This window comes from Cupressus sempervirens, chromosome 6, assembly GCF_028749045.1.
Source record: "Cupressus sempervirens isolate cs-2001-9-10 chromosome 6, ASM2874904v1, whole genome shotgun sequence".
Taxonomy (NCBI): domain Eukaryota; kingdom Viridiplantae; phylum Streptophyta; class Pinopsida; order Cupressales; family Cupressaceae; genus Cupressus; species Cupressus sempervirens.
Genome location: NC_143123.1, coordinates 712,685,166 through 712,705,761, shown reverse-complemented (window position 1 = coordinate 712,705,761; position 20,596 = coordinate 712,685,166). Strand labels below are relative to the sequence as shown.

Genomic DNA, 20,596 nt, shown 5'->3' with positions numbered 1-20,596 from the left:
TCCTCTTGTTTCAAAGTTCTTATTTTACATGTTTGTTCCCATTACTAGATGTGTTTTACTATAACATGATATTAGAGCTCTTAGGTCTAATCATCTTTTTTCTTTGCTTTTTTACCAATACTACGGGTTTATGACTTCTAAACATGGAGCATTCTTGTTTCAAGAGGGCTTACTTGTTTAGCAACACACGTATGATGGTTCACAAGTATTAGAAGTTGGGCTTGAGCTTGTACTTCACAAATTGTTAGTTTTATGATTTGGAATGTAATGAAGAGGTGGTTCTCATTGTGTATATCAATTTGTTTGATTGGTTCAGATTCAATGTTGATCCAACCTTTGGAATTTGGGAATCAAATTTCTTCCTTTGGTGTAAAATTTTAGATGGCCATAAATCTCAACCTCTAGACAAAAATCACAGCTAGACTTTTTTACCAGATTTAGTTTTTGGCGACCTTATGCTTTGGGCCCAAAGAAGATAATTTCTTTGTCATAGATTTGATTGATACTAATATCATTTTGGGCATTCAATGGTTGGAAACTCTTGTCTAGTACACCCAAAGTTTCAAAAGGATGGACTTTTCATTTGAGACGGATGACAAAAAGGTGCTGCTTAGAGGAATGTCAAATAAATGATCAAGGGAAGTCACAATCAAGAAGATGGAGGCAATTTTTAAACAAGATTTGGTCCTAAACACTGCAAGTAAAAGCAAGTTAGTCAACACCTCGCCATATTCCTTGGATAATTGGCGTGCTCATCTATTGGTCGAGTATTCCAAGAACACTTTTGCATGTGAGTTGATGGATGGCTATGTATGCGATGAAAGATACAAAGTTATTGATGACATCATTTACTTTAGTGGGAAGATCTCCTTAGTGCCTGACTCGGAACTGAAGGAGCTAATTACGAAAGGTTTACTAGAACTGGATGTGCATTTGCTTGAGGACAAGCAAATTCTGGGATGGGAGGATTGTAATGCCCCTATCATAAAATAAATGTATTTAACTAGACCTTGTTAATGGGTTGATTGATTTAATATATCTTGGACCCATTTTTATTTTGTTTCAGTAGTTTGTGTTTTCGTCGACTATCTTTGTACACCCTCGGAAAGTTTCTCGACGGGTAATTAAGCATGGCTTGTAGGTAGTCTTTAGGTATGCAATTTGGATTATTTTCTATGTACTGCGAATTCCTATTGGAGTTCTCTGTTGTTCGCCATTTCGGAAGTGAAAGACCTTCCCTATTTGGTTTGTCCAGTTTTGGTGGGATTCAATCCTCACCCTATTCCATTGCTTGTAATACTTTGCTCAGACCTGGCAAGTCAAAGCATCATCTTTCGACATCTATATTAATTGAAGGATTATTTGTGTTCAAATCTCTTGATCTGGCTTGTTTGATAAATTCGAGATTAATAGTTTATGGTCCATAATTATCTTCCATCTTTCATCCACGACTGGGAACCTTCATATCAACCCCGTACAACAACCCCACTCCCATATGACCTCCTAGTTTCCCATACCCCCTTATTCACTGTACTACCCCCCACAGATTTCGTATTGCCTCCATAGTTGTCTGTACGGCCTCCATAGTTATCCATATGACATTCACAAGTCTACCGTACGGCTTGCACAAACATTCCTTATGACCCTTTCTGTGCCACTGTATGACATATCCGCTACCCTCAAGCATACCGTACGAACTGTTCTGTACGATCCTCCAATTGCTTGTATGTTGGCCATTGCTAACTGTACGCCATCCTAACACTCTCGATACTAGTCTCAAATCGCCGTCGAGCTCCATCTGGTCGCCAAAGTTGTCTGGAGAGCGATTTTCTGATTCGTGTACGAGAATGGGTCATTATAGTGGCTGTACGGCCTCACATGGTTTGGATATCAATTTTGACCTAGCCATACACAACCTTGTTTGCCCATTGTGTTAAAATGTTCATCTATTCAGTGTTAAACATATTTGGGAACATTATAGTGGTATCAGAGCTTTTGATCCTGTCTGCCTGTGGAAGTGAATGTAAGTTTATACTTAAAGGAGAAGGCGAAATAACCCTATTGATAGAATGGAAGATCATCAGGATTCCATGACAGAACTCATGAATCTTGTAAGAGAGCTGAACAGAAACCAAATGCAAATCAACGAAACCCAAAGGCTTATGTAGGAAACTCTACAAAAATTGGTCGAGGGAAAGATAGGAGAACAAAATGGGCATAGCGACGATTCTATTTCGAGAAGGAAAAACTTTCAATCCTCTCGCTCTCCACCCTTAATACCCATCTTCCTTCCAAGGATGGAAGCACCACACAAAGGAAAAGAGCCCACTTTTGAGGAAATGCAAGAAAAGCTTCAGGAAGATTGGCGGAATGTGAATATGGATGGTGATATATCTTACAAAGACTATGTTGATCTAAGAATGAGATATTCTGGCAGGGGAAATCGCAGTTATCTTAATGATGATCTCAGGAGAAAGATCGGAAAGGTAAACTTATCGCCATTTGATGGATCTAGAGTCATTATCGCATAGTCATGGGTTCTAAAGGCAGATACCTATTTCCAACTCAATGCAATGCCCGAAGAGGAAGAAATCAAGTTGGCAACACTTCATCTAGAAGGAGTGGCGCATGAGTTGTGGCATCATGGATTGGTCTCTCTCGGTCACAACCAAGTGACCTCTTATGTTGGTTTCACTGAGAGACTCATTGACTATTTCGATGGGAAAGATCTTGAGCTAAACTTTAAAGACCTAGCTCAACTAAAGCAAATGGGCATGGTAGACAACTACATCACTGAGTTCCAAAGGCTGTCAATACTAGTCACAAACATCTCTGAAAGACGCCGAATTGTGTTATTCATGGATGGGCTGAGGGAGCCTTTGAGAGGTTGGGTCAAAGGGTTCAACCCGTGTGCACTCAACGAAGCTATTAAGAAGGTGCGTGACATGGCTGCATCTTCCTCCAAATCTCACGTAGCCACACCAACGCCATACCCACAAGAAGACAAGGACAAGGAGACAGTTCAAAAGAAACCTCAGATTGATGAAGATTCTCGGCAAGAACTCTGGAGGAAAAAGCTCTGTTTCACTTGCAAAGAACCATGGGGAATTGGTCATCACTGCCTTGGGAAGGGAAAAATTCATTACATTGAGGTGATGCTTGATGACGACGAAGGACAAATACCTGCAGCAACTAATGAAGACATTACCCAACAGGAGAGAATAAATGCCCTGATACAAAAAGGGGGTAGCATTGCTACCCTCACTACATTGACTGGAGGTGGTATCTTCAGGGTTCGCAACACACTTCACCGAAAACGAGTCCCAATCATGATTGATAGTGGCGCCACACTCAATTTCAACAATTCATCTTTGGTCACTAGTAAAGGCTTGTGCATAGTTGAGCATGGACGATTTGAGGTTAAGGTTGCAGGAGGAACCTTGTTACCTTGCACTCATGTGATCCCACGGCTACAAATTTCCATGAGAAACTATACCATGGCAGATGATTTCTTTGTCATAGATTTGATTGATACTGATATCATTTTGGGCATTCAATGGTTGGAAATTCTTGACTAGTATACCCAAAGTTTCAAAAGGATGGACTTTTCATTCAAGACGGATGACAAGAAGGTGCTGCTTAGAGGAATGTCAAATAAAGGATCAAGGGAAGTCACAATCAAGAAGATGGAGGCAATTTTTAAACAAGATTTAGTCCTAGACATTGCAAGTAAAAACAAGTTAGTCAACACCTCGCCATATTCCTTGAATAATTCGTGGGCCCATCTATTGGTCGAGTATTCCAAGAACACTTTTGCATGTGAGTTGATGGATGGCTATGTACACGATGAAAGATACAAAGTTATTGATGACATCATTTACTTCGGTGGGAAGATCTACTTAGTGCCTGACTCGGAACTGAAGGAGCTGATTACGGAAGGTTTACTAGAACTGGATGTGCATTTGCTTGAGGACAAGCAAATTTTGGGACAGGAGGACTGTAATGCCCCCGTCATAAAATAAATGTATTTAATTAAACCTTGTTAATGGGCTAATTGATTTAATATATCTGGACCCATTTTTATTTTGTTTCCGTAGTTTGTGTCGCCGTCGACTATCTTTGTATCGTAGGTAGTCTTTAGGTATGCAATTTGGATTATTTTCTATGCACTGCGAATTCCTGTTGGAGTTCTCTATTGTTCACCATTTCAGAAGTGAAAGACTTTCCCTGTATGGTTTGTCTAGTTTCTGTGGGATTCAACCCTCACCCTATTCCGTCGCTTGTAATACTTTGCTCGGACTTGGCAAGTCGGAGCATCATCTTTCGACATTTATATTAATTGAAGGATTATTTGTGTTCAAATCTCTTGATCTGGCTTGTCTGATAAATTTACGATTAATAGTTTATGGTCCATAATTATCTTCCATCTTTCATCCACGACTAGGAACCTTCATTTCAACCCCGTACAACAACCCCACTCCCGTATGACCTCCTAGTTTCCTGTACCCCCTTCCTTATTCACCGTACTAGCCCCATAGATTCCGTACTGCCTCCATAGTTGACCGTACGGCCTCCATAGTCATCCATACGACATTCACAAGTCTATCGCATGGCCTACACAAACATTCCGTACGACCCTTTCTGTTCCATTGTATGGCATATCCGCTACCCTCAAGCATACCGTACAGACTGTTCTGTATGGTCCTCCAATTGTCCATACGCTGGCCATTGCCAACTGTACGCCATCCCAACACCCTCAATACTAGTCCCAAATTGCCGTATGAGCTCCCTCTGGTTGCCAAAGTTGTCTGGAGAGCGATTTTCTGATTCGTGTACGGAAACATGTCATTACAGTGGCCGTACGGGCTCGCACGGTCTGGATATCAATTTTAACCTAGCTGTACACCTTGTTTGCCCATTGTGTTACAATGTTCGTCTATTCGGAGTTAAACGTATTTGGGAACATTACAAATTCTGTAGCTTTGAGTATGCTAGCCAAATGTTATCTTTGGATCTTAATAATGGAGTGTTTATTTCTGCTAATCTTATTAGTTGATATCTCCCTTATTTCCATTATGTGCTCATTCACATCCAGTATGAAGTTGAATGGATTCAGTTTCTAGCTTTGAAAGCAAAAAGTGAAGGATTTATTTATTTTCCACAAGGGCCATGGATATTATAATGAAGTTGGAACTAGACACGTCAATATCAAGGAAAAGTATATTATTGTATACAGGCTTGCAACAATGGAGGCTTGGGGACATCTTGGTAAGGTGATTGAATATAATCCCTGCATCAAATTCATGACATGGAACAAATTGTGACATCAGGAACATACATGTATAGTATTTTCTGATGCGAATGATTTACTCATTATCCAAATAAATTGGGACATGAGTAAAATGCAGCACTCGGTTCGGATCATATGGAATATGAGTAAAATTGTATATTCAATTCTTAGACAGCAAGTTAATGAAACTGTAAAGCTCATTAAATTAGTTGGTCATCCAAAGCTGGATACCAAACACTTAATTTTGATTTAGAGCAAATTCATTAATTATTATGCAAGGAACATTTAAATTTAAAACATTGTATGTTAGGGTAATTCTTGTTAAAGTTTGTAGCTACTATAGAGATCTTTATCTCTAAAAATCTGGACGTTATTACCGTTATTATTATGTTCAGCTGAAAAGGATACCTAAGTTTAATTTGAAATATTAAATGTAAATGACGTGTCATTCTCATGCATTGAGGCATGAATATTCGAAGAGTTATTATTAATTATAGGAGTTATGGGAATCTCAAGAGACTTTTCAGTTACAATGTGAAGAGTCTCTCCTATTGTTATATATTTGCATCAAGCAAAGGATATTGTACACTTGAATGTTTCATGATCAATAAAAATATATTTGTTGTGAGGCTGGGTTTTTCCCTTCATTCTCGAAGGGTTTTCCCAGGGTATTTCTGTGTGTTCCTTGTATCTGATTTGGTTTGCCTTTTTGCTGTTTATCTCTATTTTCTGAACTATATTCAACATTTCTTAGCAGTTGCTTTGCTTGTGGCCTCATATAAAAGGAATTATTTCTATATGAGACATCCCATTCAAAAACATTCTCTATGGTCATTTGCAAAAGAAAGAAATAATGAAATTTTATGAATGTCCTCAAATTCCCAGAGATAGGTCATTGGCACTCAAGAGTACATTCAGTTATGAACACAGATGTATGAGGATAAATTTACTCTAAACTAGAAAAATAAGAGTCCTAAGATGAAGCATTAAACAAACATAATTAAAAAGTGGGTTAACCTAAAACAATGAAACTTTAAACAAAAAAAATGTTAGACCCCTCAAGAAAGTATGAAGCTGATGAAGATGAGAAGATGCCATTGATATTATATATGTGTACCTAAGCTTTGGCCTAATGAACTGTAACATCACTTTACAGCAAAGCAAAACTGCCAATGTAGGATGTGATAAATCATAATGTTAGAAAATAAATATATAGTGCTGACGGGACCATCTGGGAAACTAATTTTGAGGTTGCAAATTCTATTTTATGATCACATCTATAAATATGCTTCCAGCAAACTCATTAAAGACTAATAATTTAATAAATGCCCCTACATCTATTCAGATCTTGTTTGTGGATGTGTTACTTCTGTTATGCATTTCCATGGTTATTCTGAATAATTTGTTATCTCATAAATATAAGTATTGCTAATATTTGGACCTGCAGCTTGATGACAAATTTTGAACAATGGAAATTTAAATAAACATGACTGCTGCTAAGCTGTAGTTCATTTCACTTGAATTGTCACTCTTTATAAATGGATTCAGTTTCTAGCTTTGAAAGCAAAAAGTGAAGGATTTATTTATTTTCCACAAGGGCCATGGATATTATAATTAAGTTGGAACTAGACCACGTCAATATCAAGGAAAAGTATAATATTGTATACAGGCTTGCAACAATGGAGGCTTGGGGACATCTTGGTAAGGTGATTGAATATAATCCCTGCATCAAATTCATGTCATGGAATAAATTGTGACGTCAGGAACATACATGTATAGTATTTTCTGATGCGAATGATTTACTCATTATCCAAATAAATTGGGACATGAGTAAAATGCAGCACTCGGTTCTGATCACATGGAATATCAGTAAAATTGTATATTCAATTCTTAGACAGCAAGTTAATGAAACTGTAAAGCTCATTAAATTAGTTGGTCATCCAAAGCTGGATACCAAATACTTAATTTTAATTTAGAGCAAATTCATTAATTATTATGCAAGGAACATTTAAATTTAAAACATTGTATGTTAGGGTATTTCTTGTTAAAGTTTGTAGCTACGATAGAGATCTTTATCTCTAAAAATCTGGACGTTATTACCGTTATTATTATGTTCAGCTGAAAAGGACACTTAAGTTTAATTTGAAATATTAAATGTAAATGACATGTGTCATTCTCATGCATTGAGGCATGAATATTCGTAGAGTTATTATTAATTATAGGAGTTATGGGAATCTCAAGAGACCTTTCATTTACAATGTGAAGGGTCTCTCCTATTGTTATATATTTGCATCAAGCAAAGGATATTGTACACTTGAATGTTTCATGATCAATAAAAAGATATTTGTTGTGAGGCTGGGTTTTTCCCTTCATTCTCGAAGGGTTTTCCCAGGGTATTTCTGTGTGTTCCTTGTATCTGATTTGGTTTGCCTTTTTGCTGTTTATCTCTATTTTCTGAGCTATATTCAACATTTCTTAGCAGTTGCTTTGCTTGTGGCCTCATATAAAAGGAATTATTTCTATATGAGACATCCCATTCAAAAACATTCTCTATGGTCATTTGCAAAAGAAAGAATTAATGAAATTTTATGAATGTCCTTAAATTCCCAGAGATAGGTCATTGGCACTCAAGAGTACATTCAGTTATGAACTCAGATGTATGAGGATAAATTTACTCTAAACTAGAAAAATAAGAGTCCTACGATGAAGCATTAAACAAACATAATTAAAAAGTGGGTTAACCTAAAACAATGAAACTTTAAACAAAAGAAATATTAGACCCCTCAAGAAAGTATGAAGCTGATGAAGATGAGAACAGGAAATGATGAGAAGATGCCATCGATATTATATATGTGTACCAATGCTTGGGCCTAATGAACTGTAACATCACTTCACAGCAAAACTGCCAATGTAGGATGTGATAAATCATAATGTTAGAAAGGAAATATACAGTGCTGATGGGACCATCTGGGAAACTAATTTTGAGGTTGCAAATTCTATTTTATGATCACATCTATAAATACGCTTCCAGCACACTCATTAAAGACTAATAATTTAATAAATGCCCCTACATCTATTCAGATCTTGTTTGTGGATGTGTTACTTCTGTTATGCATTTCAATGGTTATTCTGAATAATTTGTTATCTCATAAATATAAGTATTGCTAATATTTGGACCTGCAGCTTGATGACAAATTTTGAACAATGGAAATTTAAATAAACGTTACTGCTGCTAAGCTGTAATTCATTTCACTTGAATTGTCACTCTTTATAACCTATATGCCAAGCTGTACTTACAAGATGATATTATCTAATTTGTTTTAGTTTATACTGTGAACTTCCCTTACTGAGCATTCTATATCAGATTGTCCTTATGCCTTGATCTCCTTTCAGCCCATAAGTTTATTCTGTATTGAAAGCATTATTCTATAACCTCATGTTTGGAAGGTTTTAGTTTGTGAATATTTCATCATGGCATGTGCATTTCCTGACTCAAATTAGATAAATGAGAATTGAATCAGCTATTATATTGGACTATGAAAGTCGAGAGAACATTTGGTTGTATTCATCAGGAGTCATTCTAGTGAGTGTAATTTTCAAGCTTGAGGATTAACAGTCATCTCCACGGTGTTGTGATTGCAGAAAATACCGCCAAAGTTTGTTGAACTTTTCAAAGATCGAATGGATCCAGATATTCTTCTTGAAGGTCCCAGCGGACAACTTTGGCCTGTAGAATTATGTTGCACAGGCACAGTAATGACTTTTGAACACGGCTGGAATAGCTTTGTATCTGACCATAACATAGAGTTTGGAGATTTCTTAGTTTTTACTCATGCTTGGAAATCCCATTTTATTGTCCAAATATTTGGAAGAAGTGGTTGTGAGAAGCAACGTGGTTTCCTTGTGAAAAATATTGAATCCCGAATGCAAGAAAAAGACAATATGAAAAATGTCCAAAGCCCTATTTTTTTTGAAAATAATCTGCTAACTGGCAACAAAGACAAGCCCGGAGAAGATAGCATAGATACAAGGAATCCAGCCATGCCATGCACTACAATGTCAGATGATAAGATGCACAGATCTGTCACAAGGAAAAGATGTAAGTGAGACTCTTTCTTTGTCTAATGATAACATTTGAACTTAAAGTGAGTGTTGCTCTCCAAGATGGAGAGCTCTGTTACATGAAAAATTTAGTAATAAAACTGTTATTAAGTTAGTGCCTAGAAAGTAGAAGAGATTATGCATATTTCGTTGGTTGTTTTGCAAAAATGCTAACAAGTTTAAGCTCTGAAGATCAAAGAATTGATCAGATTGCCCAAGATCATTATCCTAGTCCATCAATGCCAGTATCAACTGCTAATCCTACAGATTGTACAAATATACTAAAAGCAGGTGTGGGATTCTTTTTGAATTATTTCTTCACAATTTAATTTTAATTCTTCAGGTATAGATTTCTGATTGTTTGAACTGAACTTTATAAATGTAGGTGGTTCCATTGAAGGGACAGATAGTCTCAATCATACATTGTCATCTCACAAAAAGGAAGTGAAGCTTGAAAGTGGTGAAACTGAAAATTGTGATTATCAAACGGTTTATGGACAGGGAAGAAATGAAATGGATATCCATATCAAGGAACTTACGGATAGAATAAAGAGACCATATTTCTGGGTTGATATAAAAAAAACTAATCTTTGCCCGTCATTTCGCCTTGTAAGATTTCTTTCTTTTCGTTTTTATAAGTTTATTTGAACACAGTTATATTTTGACATTAGCAACTCTTAAATAAAAAAGAGTATTACTAGGAAATTGGAATGCATAGGTCAATGTTTTCTATAAGGTACCTATGATGGAATATTGCCATTGATGTCAAAGTCAGACATAGCCAGAAGATGCATATATAACTGAAAATGTATTTATTGATATGATATTTATTTCATTATCAATATAAATATTATGATAAATATTTAAATGATAAAGAAAACTTAGACTACATATTTATCTGTTGAAGAAAAGACAGAGCCTGGAAATTTCAATGCAAGCTGCAGAACAGACAAAAATAAAAAGTCAATCTGCTATGTTAAAACTAAGTAATATAAGTCAAAGACAAAGGCCCTGAAAGTCACATGTTGAATCATTGCCAGGACAGCACACAGAGATAGATGAAGGCACGTCAGATAAATAACAGTGACCTGAAGTATATTGCTGACTGTGTGTGTCTAAAGGAATAAAGCCATGATGAATATATATGAAGACAAGATAAAATATAGCAATACATAGATATATCAGAAACAAACAATAAACATTGATAAAATAAGAGAGTGATATAAAGGAAGCATCCAGAATAATATGTTGACAGTATTTGATTTTCAAAGAGGTAGCAGCAATTTATCATGAGCCTACAGCAATTATCTTATATGTCTTTGAATTAAAAAGGTACAGAGTGTGCAGCAATGTTACAAATTGCAGAGGATCTTCTGAGTAAATAAGGCAAAGTAATAAACCCCATAAGAAACTTATATCCTTGACAAGCATCGAACAAATGCAACAACCATAGATCCAGTATCATTGACAGTGATGGTAACAGTCAGCAACAAGTCACAATGAGAATGCAATATTAATGAAATGTGCGCAAAAGTTGGATATGTTGGCAGCTATGTTTGACTGAAATGTTTGACGCATCTAAAGGTAAGGAACAAAGTTTGTATAAAGCAACACAGCAGTAAGTATTGTGACAGATCTTACCTGCCATGTCACTATCACGCAGTATGGTTGGGTTGCAAGTTTTGCCATATCATCATTGCAGAGTTTTCTGAAGTTGACGGTCATCTCTATTAAGCATATCTCAGTTTGTAATAAATAAATTCCAGTTCTATATTGTCGTGTTCGATATGAGAATCGATGGGCAAAGATGTAAGGCAGCGGTGATATGTAAGAGCCACATAAGACAATAATTCTCAGTGTACGATGCATGAGTTTGTGGAAGACAATCATTGTTTATGGGATTTAGACGGAAAGACAGAGATGCTGACAGTTATGTCAAATCTTAGAGCAAGTAAATTTTTAAGACATTTGTTAAAATGTTCAATGTGCTTAAAGGTGTGTGTGAAAGGATTACTACAATAAACTAAAGCAATATTTTTATAAAGGAAATTAATTAAAGTTAACGTTTTAAAAGCTGGGATTAATATAATAAGAGATGCAATGTTTCATATTGAAAAGACACACCTGCTTATGTGTGTGTGTGAGAGAGAGAGATGCAAAGCGAAATAGAGAAGTATAAAAAAGAGAGATATATAATCAGTTTAAAATAACTGATTTTTATATATCAGTCAGAGATATGTTGGATAAATAAAGAAAGTAAAATATTTATGGAGACTGACTTGAGGTAAAATAAAATTAAGAGAGAAGGGTGTGTTTGAGCCAAGATTAAAGAATTTATAAATATCAGATTGAAGAAGGAAAATTGTGCAATTCAAAGTATCCATCGTCAGTTGTGTAAGCAACATTGACATAGTGAAAGAGAAATTGTGTGCAGTAGGTTTGGTGCTCACGAAGACATCGGTAGGTGTTGGTGCTTCCCGTAGGTCAGTTTTTGCGAAGTTGTGGAGTTTGAGCTTCCAGTGAGTCGGTGCTCATAAACATAGGGGTTGTAGCCTACAAATCTTTGTAAAAGAACAAGTTTATATAAAAGCAATTATTTTGCCGTGGTTTTCTCCCACATTGGGTCCCCACATAATCATTGTGTATTTTGTGTTCATGTGCATAATTGTCTATTTCAGCATCGAAGGTTATTAAAGCAATTGTTTGGATAAAACGTTTTAAATTGGCAAAGTTGTTATCCAGTGACTCTTCATTCGCCAAGTTACCCAGTGTACGCTAAGTGACTTCATTCGCCAAGTTACCTAGTATATGCCAAGTGACTCTTCATTCGCCAAGTTACCCAGTGTATGCCAAGTGACTCTTCATTCGCCAAGTTACTCAGTGTACACCAAGTGACTCTTCATTCACCGAGTTACCCAGTGTATGCCAAGTGACTCTTCATTTGCCAAGTTACCATGTGTACGCCAAGTGACTCTTCATTCGTCGACTTACCTAGTGTACGCCAAGTGACTCTTTATTCGCCGAGTTACCTAGTGTATGCCAAGTGACTCTTCATTCGCCGAGTTACCTAGTGTATGCCAAGTGACTCTTCATTCGCTGAGTTACCTAGTGTATGCCAAGTGACTCTTCATTCGCCAAGTTACCTAGTGTGCCAAGTGACTCTTTATTCACCAAGTTACCTAGTGTATGCCAAGTGACTCTTCATTCACCGAGTTACCCAGTGTATGCCAAGTGACTGTTCATTCGTTGAGTTATCTAGTGTATGCCAAGTGATTCTTCATGTGCCGAGTTACCTAGTGTATGCCGAGTGTCAGCATTTGGATGTGATTTCTGCAAGCTGACTTGCGGAATTTATTTTGTTCGCGACATTTATGTTAAGATATTTTCTTGGGATGCGTCCAGACTGTTGTTGGGTCGGCCTTCCTCTTATGTAATGTTCTAGAATAATCTATAAGCCATTTTGGCAAGTATATATAGAGTGTTTAGGCTTAGAGTTAGGTAAGCTTTTGGGAAGAAGATTAGGGAGCAGAACTGAAAGTGCGAATTTGCAGTTGGATCTTTGAATGTGAAAGTATTTGTAATTGGTGGTAACCTAGAAAGGCCTTACAATTGGGCATGTATGAAGATATTTTGATGAATCAATAAAAGTATTTCACTCTTCTTCCTCCTTTGGTTGCTGTTCTTTGGGTTTGCTTCCATTGTGTTAACTCTTGCAGGGTGGTTTGGATAGCTGGGTGAGCTTTTGGCCCTAGTTATTCACCCTTTGCTTGCATCATGGATCTTGATGACTCTAGATATGGCAACATTTATATCAAAGTGAGTAGTGGAATCTTGATGGAGATTTACTCTTCTCACTTATATCTAAGTGTGCATGTAATCATGATGCAACATGGAGGTTTCAACGGATATGGCTAGCAACATTTATCAATGTTTGGGATTCAGGAGTTCACAGGCTTGAGGAAAAACAATCTTTGGGTTGGCAGGGCTGTAATATCCCCAAATTTTAATAAAGTGACTTAATAAAATTAATCAATTAAGTTGTCTTAAATATTAAATAATATTATAGAGGACTTATTGAATTAATTAATCTAGTTATAAAATAAAAAAGGGCCAGAATAATAATATATAATTAAAATGACTCAATTAAAATTAATTGTTGTATGGCTTCAAAACTTAATTATAATATCCTTTAGTCCCTTTTTATTAATTAGTTAGTTATTTGGTCATGTCGACCTGTTTGTAACCCTCAAGAAACTTCTTGGAACCCATCTATAAGGACGAGTTTGACATGTAGGATGGTGAATTTGATATGTTATTTTTGTTTGCAAACTCGAGTTGGAAGTTCAACGTTGTCTGCCGTTTTGAAGGTGCAAGATCCTTCCTACTCTACCACTTTGAAATTTCGGTGGGAATCATCTCTCACCCTATTCTACTTGCCAATCTCAGTTACTATAATTGTGGATATATTGTGTGAAATTCTCTATTTGTTCCTTTGTGCAATTATCTCCATTATAATTGAGCAATTTATTAGCATTGTGTTCGGTTCTGGCATAAATTGATAGCATTAAGTCCCTTATCTTGATCACATCCACATCTGTGTTGACATCGGTGTTTGTGCCTAGCTTTGCGCTCGTGTCCATGTTTGAAGGTGTGTTGTGTCCGCTTTTGAAGAGTGTCATGTCCATGTTCGAAGGTGTGCCTTGTTCGTGTTTGCATCTAAAGGGAGTTGTGTCTGTGTCTAAAGGTGTGTGTCGTGTATGGCAGGCTGGAAGATTGCACGGGTATTGCAAGACCACCCAACATTCCAGCAAGCCAGACAGAATTGTTTATCTACACGTGAGGGTTCTTAGAGCCACATACCAATAGGGGGACATTACAAATAGGAAATAACTTATTTGATATTTAGTTGCAAACTCAAGAGTTAATTGTTCTCAATACTATGATCATTATATTTTAAAATATAATTATTTCACACCTCAAATTTGGGACATGGGTTTTCCATAAGGGTGTCTATTGTAACTCTCTAAGGTACATTTAGTAGATTCCATAACTGTTTAGGAGTAATTGCATGATAGGGTGTAATTATGGAGTTACTGTCTACTATATGTTTGTAATTATGAAAATGTAAAAAATGAAATAATGTGGAGAGAGGATATTTAATATTTGTATTATTTTTGATATTTGTGAGCTTATTGGGACATTAAAAGTTGTGCCCCAACTATTTCTATAAACCCTTTGATTCATGGGAACTTTCTCATTCAGATTTTGTGTTTGAAATTTGGGCTTCACAGAGTTGCAATTAACTAGTCTCTAGTTTGTGTTTATATGTTTGGCTTGAAATAGAATAATGTTTGTCAGATTTGTTGGTGTGTTGCTTTTATTTTATATACTGTTTATCATCATTGTTTATTCATCGTATCCATCCAAATCAGCTAAGTTTTCCTATGAACAGGTGCATAAACTATCAAATTCGTAGAGGACCATTCAAGTTTTTAAGTGTTAAAGTCTAATTTGTTTGAAAGAATTGCTGCCCTTGTGTCACTGTTATCATTGATATTTTTAATGCAAATCAGTACTTCAGAACAGCTACTATAGTGTTGGAAATATATATTTTGGTTGATGCAGAAATTGCCAAATTTGATGCATATTTTCATATGGCTTATAATTGTTGCATAGTTTGAGGAGTTTTTCCTGAATTCATCCTCAGATCTTTTTCTGTAGGAATTTTGATATTTTCCAGACTATTGGCTGCAGATTTCATGAAAAAATAAATAGCTTTAATATTTGGTAAAAGGTGTGAATTATTTTGCACCATTTGATCAGTTTTTGAGACATCTTGTGATGAATAATAATTTTAAATTTCTCAAATTTGATAGTAATCTGTGAGTGAGTATTTATCAAGGTTTTCAATACTATTTTATGATCAAATTTGTAAGCTTATTTCAGATTTAATCATTTAAATAAAACTTCCAATTATTTTATCTGGCAATATTTCGTTGATGATATATCATTTTGATTGTTTATGGGTCTTTAGGTTCATAAGGATGTTAAATTTTAATATTTATAAGGTTATAATTGTTTAGATTTCTAATTGGCTCCAATAAGAGGGGCTCTCTATGGATCGTAGAGCAGGTCTTGTTGGTCCCGACTTGTTGAATGATGCCATTAGGCTTAGGATCAGTTGTCTTTCAATTTATTAACTTTAGGTTGCTTGCTTACATGCTGGGAGTGGAGATTTTGGATTGTTGTATCTCTCTAAGCTGTGATAAGGATTAAATAGTTGTGTGGCTAATCTATATTATGTGTGGGAAAGTAAATGTCTAAAAGGGCATAATGTTAAGGGATATCACTTCTGTAGAGAAGAAGAGTAACATATGCTAGCATTAGCCAAGTGTAATGTAGAAGATAATTGCTAAGTGTAATCTGTATTGAGGAAAACATAGGAGAGGGGCAAAGTAAAAGGGAAGACCATGTGCATCTTCAAGGTATCTTTAGTGCTTGGCATAATTCATAGACTCAGAATCAGAGACTACTTGGCAAACCCAAAATTTCAACTCAGCAAAAATTGGCGACTTAGCAAGCACTCAAAATCAATCTCTCTTTTGTTTTTTGGTAAAATTCAATTACAAAATGACATCTTGAAAGAGTAAACACATGGTTTTATAGCAAAACTAATTTTGTGAAAAATGTATTTTAGCTAATAATTTAACCCCATCTATATTTTTACCAAGGTTTTTTCTGCATTATAAAAAACTAGTTAAACATGTAAAAACTTGCCCTTGAAAAACAACTGACTACTTAGCAACTCAGAGAGTACTTGTAGAGTTTGCAAACTATGTGCTAGATATTGGAAGGAGTGATGAAAGGTGGAGAGAGAGTTTGAAAAAAGATATATGATGAAAATTGGGATGGTGAAAATAAAATAAGTTATTAAATATATTTAATTTTTGGAATGATTTTGCAATTTATTTTCATATTACTTTCTATTTTTGGGGTTTGGAATGGAGTTTCGATGTGTTTGTTGATGATCATGTTGAGGATTAGTGCTGAATCTCCTTCCACACTAATAGTAAGTGATACCCTTTGAGAGGGGAATTTGAATATAGAGGTGATGCAGGAGCATCCAAGGCGTAAGAGCAATCTTACAGCAGTTAGAAATATTGTCTAATTTTCTATTTTGGGCGTTGTTACTATTTTTGACAAGTTTACTATTTTTAGCAAGTTGTTTATTTGAGTATGAATGTTTCCAATTTGCTTCTATGGAGATTCATTTTTGATATGTAAGTCTGCTGGTAAAGTTTCATGGAAAAATCAAGTCTGGTTTTGAAGATGTTATTCTTTGCTTTGGTTAGGTAGTACAAAAAAACATTGAACTCAGTTTTGAAGGCTTTAGAGGCTTTGAAAAGTGATCAAACCTTGATCAAGTGGAGCCTTTAGAAGTTGCACTACTTTGGAAGGAGAAATAAAATCCCTTCAAACACTCCTTTGAGTTCTGAAACCCCTTTGGGGGCATGTACTCAAAATATTCTAATGTAGGGAAAAATAATATAAAGGATGGTTGGCGTTGAAATGGGGGGTGATAATTTCCAGAACTTTCTAGGGAAGTTACAATTCCCAATATAGAGAAGACAATGGGGGCTACCATGGGCACTATTTATGGTGCATATGGTGGCTTTGGCTTGCAGATTATTGTGATGAAAAATGCCCATGTGGCTGAACCATGTTATTCATTAAATATTATAATATCATTTCATGGAAGATAATAGGAAGCAAGTGTTTCTATTCTTGCAATTGTTCAGTTCTTGCAATTTTTTGTTTATTTCTCTGTTGTGCTATGTATGTTTGTGTTATTAAGGGAGTACCCTTCATCAAATGGTATCATAAAACAACTTTCTAAGTGTGTAGACAGATCATTGAACCTGGGGTAGTTTACACCGGGATTATGGTTGTGGATCCAAGATAGAGAGAGTGCAGAAAAATACCTCCATGAAGGAACCATGGTAGAGGAATCGTTGGTGTGAGAGAAGAGGGTTCAAGAGCTCCTAGAGATTGTTGATATATTTAAGGTCCAAGATTATTGAGAGGGGTGGAGGGTGAGTCGGTAATCTATTAGATTCAAAAGTTTAACCAACTTAACCACAATGATTAATCAAAATCAGATATAACCACTTTAACTGTTCACCACATGCATCCATTGTTAACTTGTGAAACAATTAGTAAAACAACTCATAAAAATATCCACACAAGTAATAGAATAACATCATTATTTTTCATGTCGAAACCCTTGGTCAAGGGGAGCAACCACAACGGGAATTAGTACCCACAATATTTGCACTCTTTTGAAATGCGCCTTGTTAGGAGCTTATGATAATGTCCTGCTAGGAGTGACCTGGTTAATGTTGATGTATAGCATCAGTAGAAGTAATGATGTTATACGAATTCTATTCATCAGATACATGCAAAATCTGTACTAGGTTTATTTGATAATATTCATTGATGTTATACATATATATATATATATATATTGTTTAGATGATTGTCTTAAACATATGTTTGATGATATTATTGGCAGATAGTGTTATGTAGTTATTATCGGCAGACATCATAAATCATATGCTATCGGAGGTCTTGTGTTACTGCCGATCATGTTGGATTATATCAACTAACAATTAGTTAATTATGCCTCCGTAGAGGCATGACTCTACGTAGCCATAGGCCACGTAGAGTCATGACTCTATGAGGGCATGACCTTTCTTATGTATATATATACTAGTGCAGATCGATGAGAAAATAATCAATACATGGTATTATAAGTCCCAACGATCTGTATTATAATTATAGGATAACTTCTCAACTTTCTCCTCTGCAATCTTCATTGAAAGACAATCAACATATTTCTCCTACAGTACGTGTTATCAGCAATATTCATTGGAAGATAATCTGCATCTCAACAATTCAAGAAAATTCACCATTTGAAGAACAATTCTGCTTTGTAGTTATTCAAGTAAAAATATCTATCATTATTCATATCTACTGTAATAGTTTTGTCTATCAGAGTTCACTAAATCTAACATGGTATCAGAGTCATTCTGATAAGAAAATCTATTACTTAGAATTAAAATCTAAAGTCTCAGATTTATAAAAGTTAAATCATATTCTTAAATCAAAATGGTGAATCATGTAAGGCTAGAAGATAGGCTTGAGGGTGCATCAAATTTTTCATCATGGAAAATTCGAGTCATGATAATATTAAGAAAAATGAAATTAGAGGAATATATAGAAACAAACATATCCATGCTTGAAAATGATCCAGAGAAAGTAACATGGAAAAGACACAATAACAAAGCAATGAAAATTATAATAGATTTTGTAAAAGATCATATTGTTCCATCCATATCCAGTCTCAAGATTGGATTTGAGATGTTCTCTACTATTAGAGATATATTTGAAATCAACAATACTAGTAGATTATTAACCCTAAAACAAGATCTACTATATATAAAGTTGAAAAATGGAGAATCTATTACATCCTACTTTCTAAGGATTTCTAAATTAAAAGATCAATTTGCAACAATGAAAAATCGAGTTGATGACAAAAAACTCAACTTGATAGCATTAAGAGGTCTTCCTCTATCTTGGGAAATATTTATTCGAGGATTAAACTCTCGACCCGAACTTCCTAAATTTGATTTACTAAAAAATGAATGCACACAAGAAGAATAAAGATTAGTCTCAAGAGGACTAAGTATAAATCATGAGAGAGACATTCAAGCACTTCATGCAAATTCAAACAAGAAAGGAAAATTCAAACATAATAGAAGGGAAACTGACAAATCATATAAGAAACGTGATTGGTCCAAGGTTAGATGTTTCAAATGTGATAAAATTGGTCACTCTCATAACTTTTGCCCTGAAAAGAAAAGAATTCAAGCAGCCTTAGCAAAAATCAAAGGGGAGGATGTAGAGAAAGAAGAAAAAGAAAACTATGCTTTTTACTTAGCCCTTTCAAGTGAATTAAATTCAAACAACAACACTTGGATCATAGACAGTGGAGCATCTCGGCACATCACCGGTTTTAGAGACAAATTTGAGACTTTCTCAAAACACTTCTCAGAAGAAGTTACCATTGGAGATAACTCTACTCATCCCATCAAAGGGATTGGTTCCTGTTCAATTTACCTAAATTTAGGAATTACTCTGTAACTCAAATTTTTTTATATGAACTTGGAATAAAAATAAACCTAGTCTCTATTTCTGGTCTTGTTGATCAAAGATTCAGAATCACTTTCCAAGAGGAAAAAGTTCTATCTTGGCCAAAGAATTCTAATATCAAGAAAGCCATTTCCATCGGATTTAGAGATGGAAGCCTATATAAACTTTGTAATAATCAAACCCTAGCTCTTAGTCATGAAACATCAAATTCAACTGAAATTTGGCATAGGAGGCTAGGTCACCTTCACTATTGCGCATTATCATCCATAGGAAAAATTGTAAAAGGTTTACCTAGTCTCAAAACTGATCACTTAAGTATTTGCAAAGGATCTTCTTTAGGCAAAAACACTAAGCAGTCATTTCCTAAAAGTGTTCACAAATCAAAATCCATTCTTGAACTGATTCACACTGACCTTTGCGGCTCTATGTCTGTACCTTCTATTGACAGGTGCCTCTTTTATGTAATTTTTACTGATGATTACTCTAGAAGATCTTGGATCTACTCTCTAAAACAGAAAGAATCTACTGAAGTATTATCAAAATTCAAAGAATTCAAAGCCCTAGTTGAAAATCAATCAGGACAGAAAATAAAAATACTAAGGTTAGTCAATGGAGGTTAATACGTCTCCGAAATTGTTAAAAGCTTTGCATTGCTGTTGGGATTAAGAGGGAGTTTTCTGTACTATGTAATCCTCAACAGAATGGAGTTGCTGAACGTAAAAATAGATCAATTGTTGAATCAGCCAGAGCAATGATGCACGATCAAAACCTTCATACTTCCTTTTGAGTTGAAGCATCTAACACTGCAGTCTACATTCAAAATAGATGTCCACACTCAGTATTAGAGAATACTCCTAAAGAAGTATTTATGAGCATTAAACCAGATCTAAGTCATCTAAGAATATTTGGATGTCCTGTTTATATACACATTCCTAAAGAGAAAAGAACAAAACTAGAACCATTTGGAAAGAAGGGGATACTCATTAGATACAA

The 20,596-nt window shown here is 35.3% G+C and overlaps 1 protein-coding gene across 1 annotated transcript in view; it reads left to right on the top strand.

Annotated features, from left to right (window-relative positions):
• LOC149554268 (B3 domain-containing protein Os11g0197600-like) overlaps positions 1–20,596 on the top strand; it is a 101,357-nt gene that overhangs the window by 33,112 nt on the left and 47,649 nt on the right. The window contains exons 2-4 of the mRNA XM_089789490.1: positions 8,933–9,389; positions 9,584–9,682; positions 9,777–10,000. Coding sequence (XP_089645616.1) covers positions 8,933–9,389; positions 9,584–9,682; positions 9,777–10,000 — 780 coding nt within the window. The remainder of the gene's footprint in view (positions 1–8,932; positions 9,390–9,583; positions 9,683–9,776; positions 10,001–20,596) is intronic.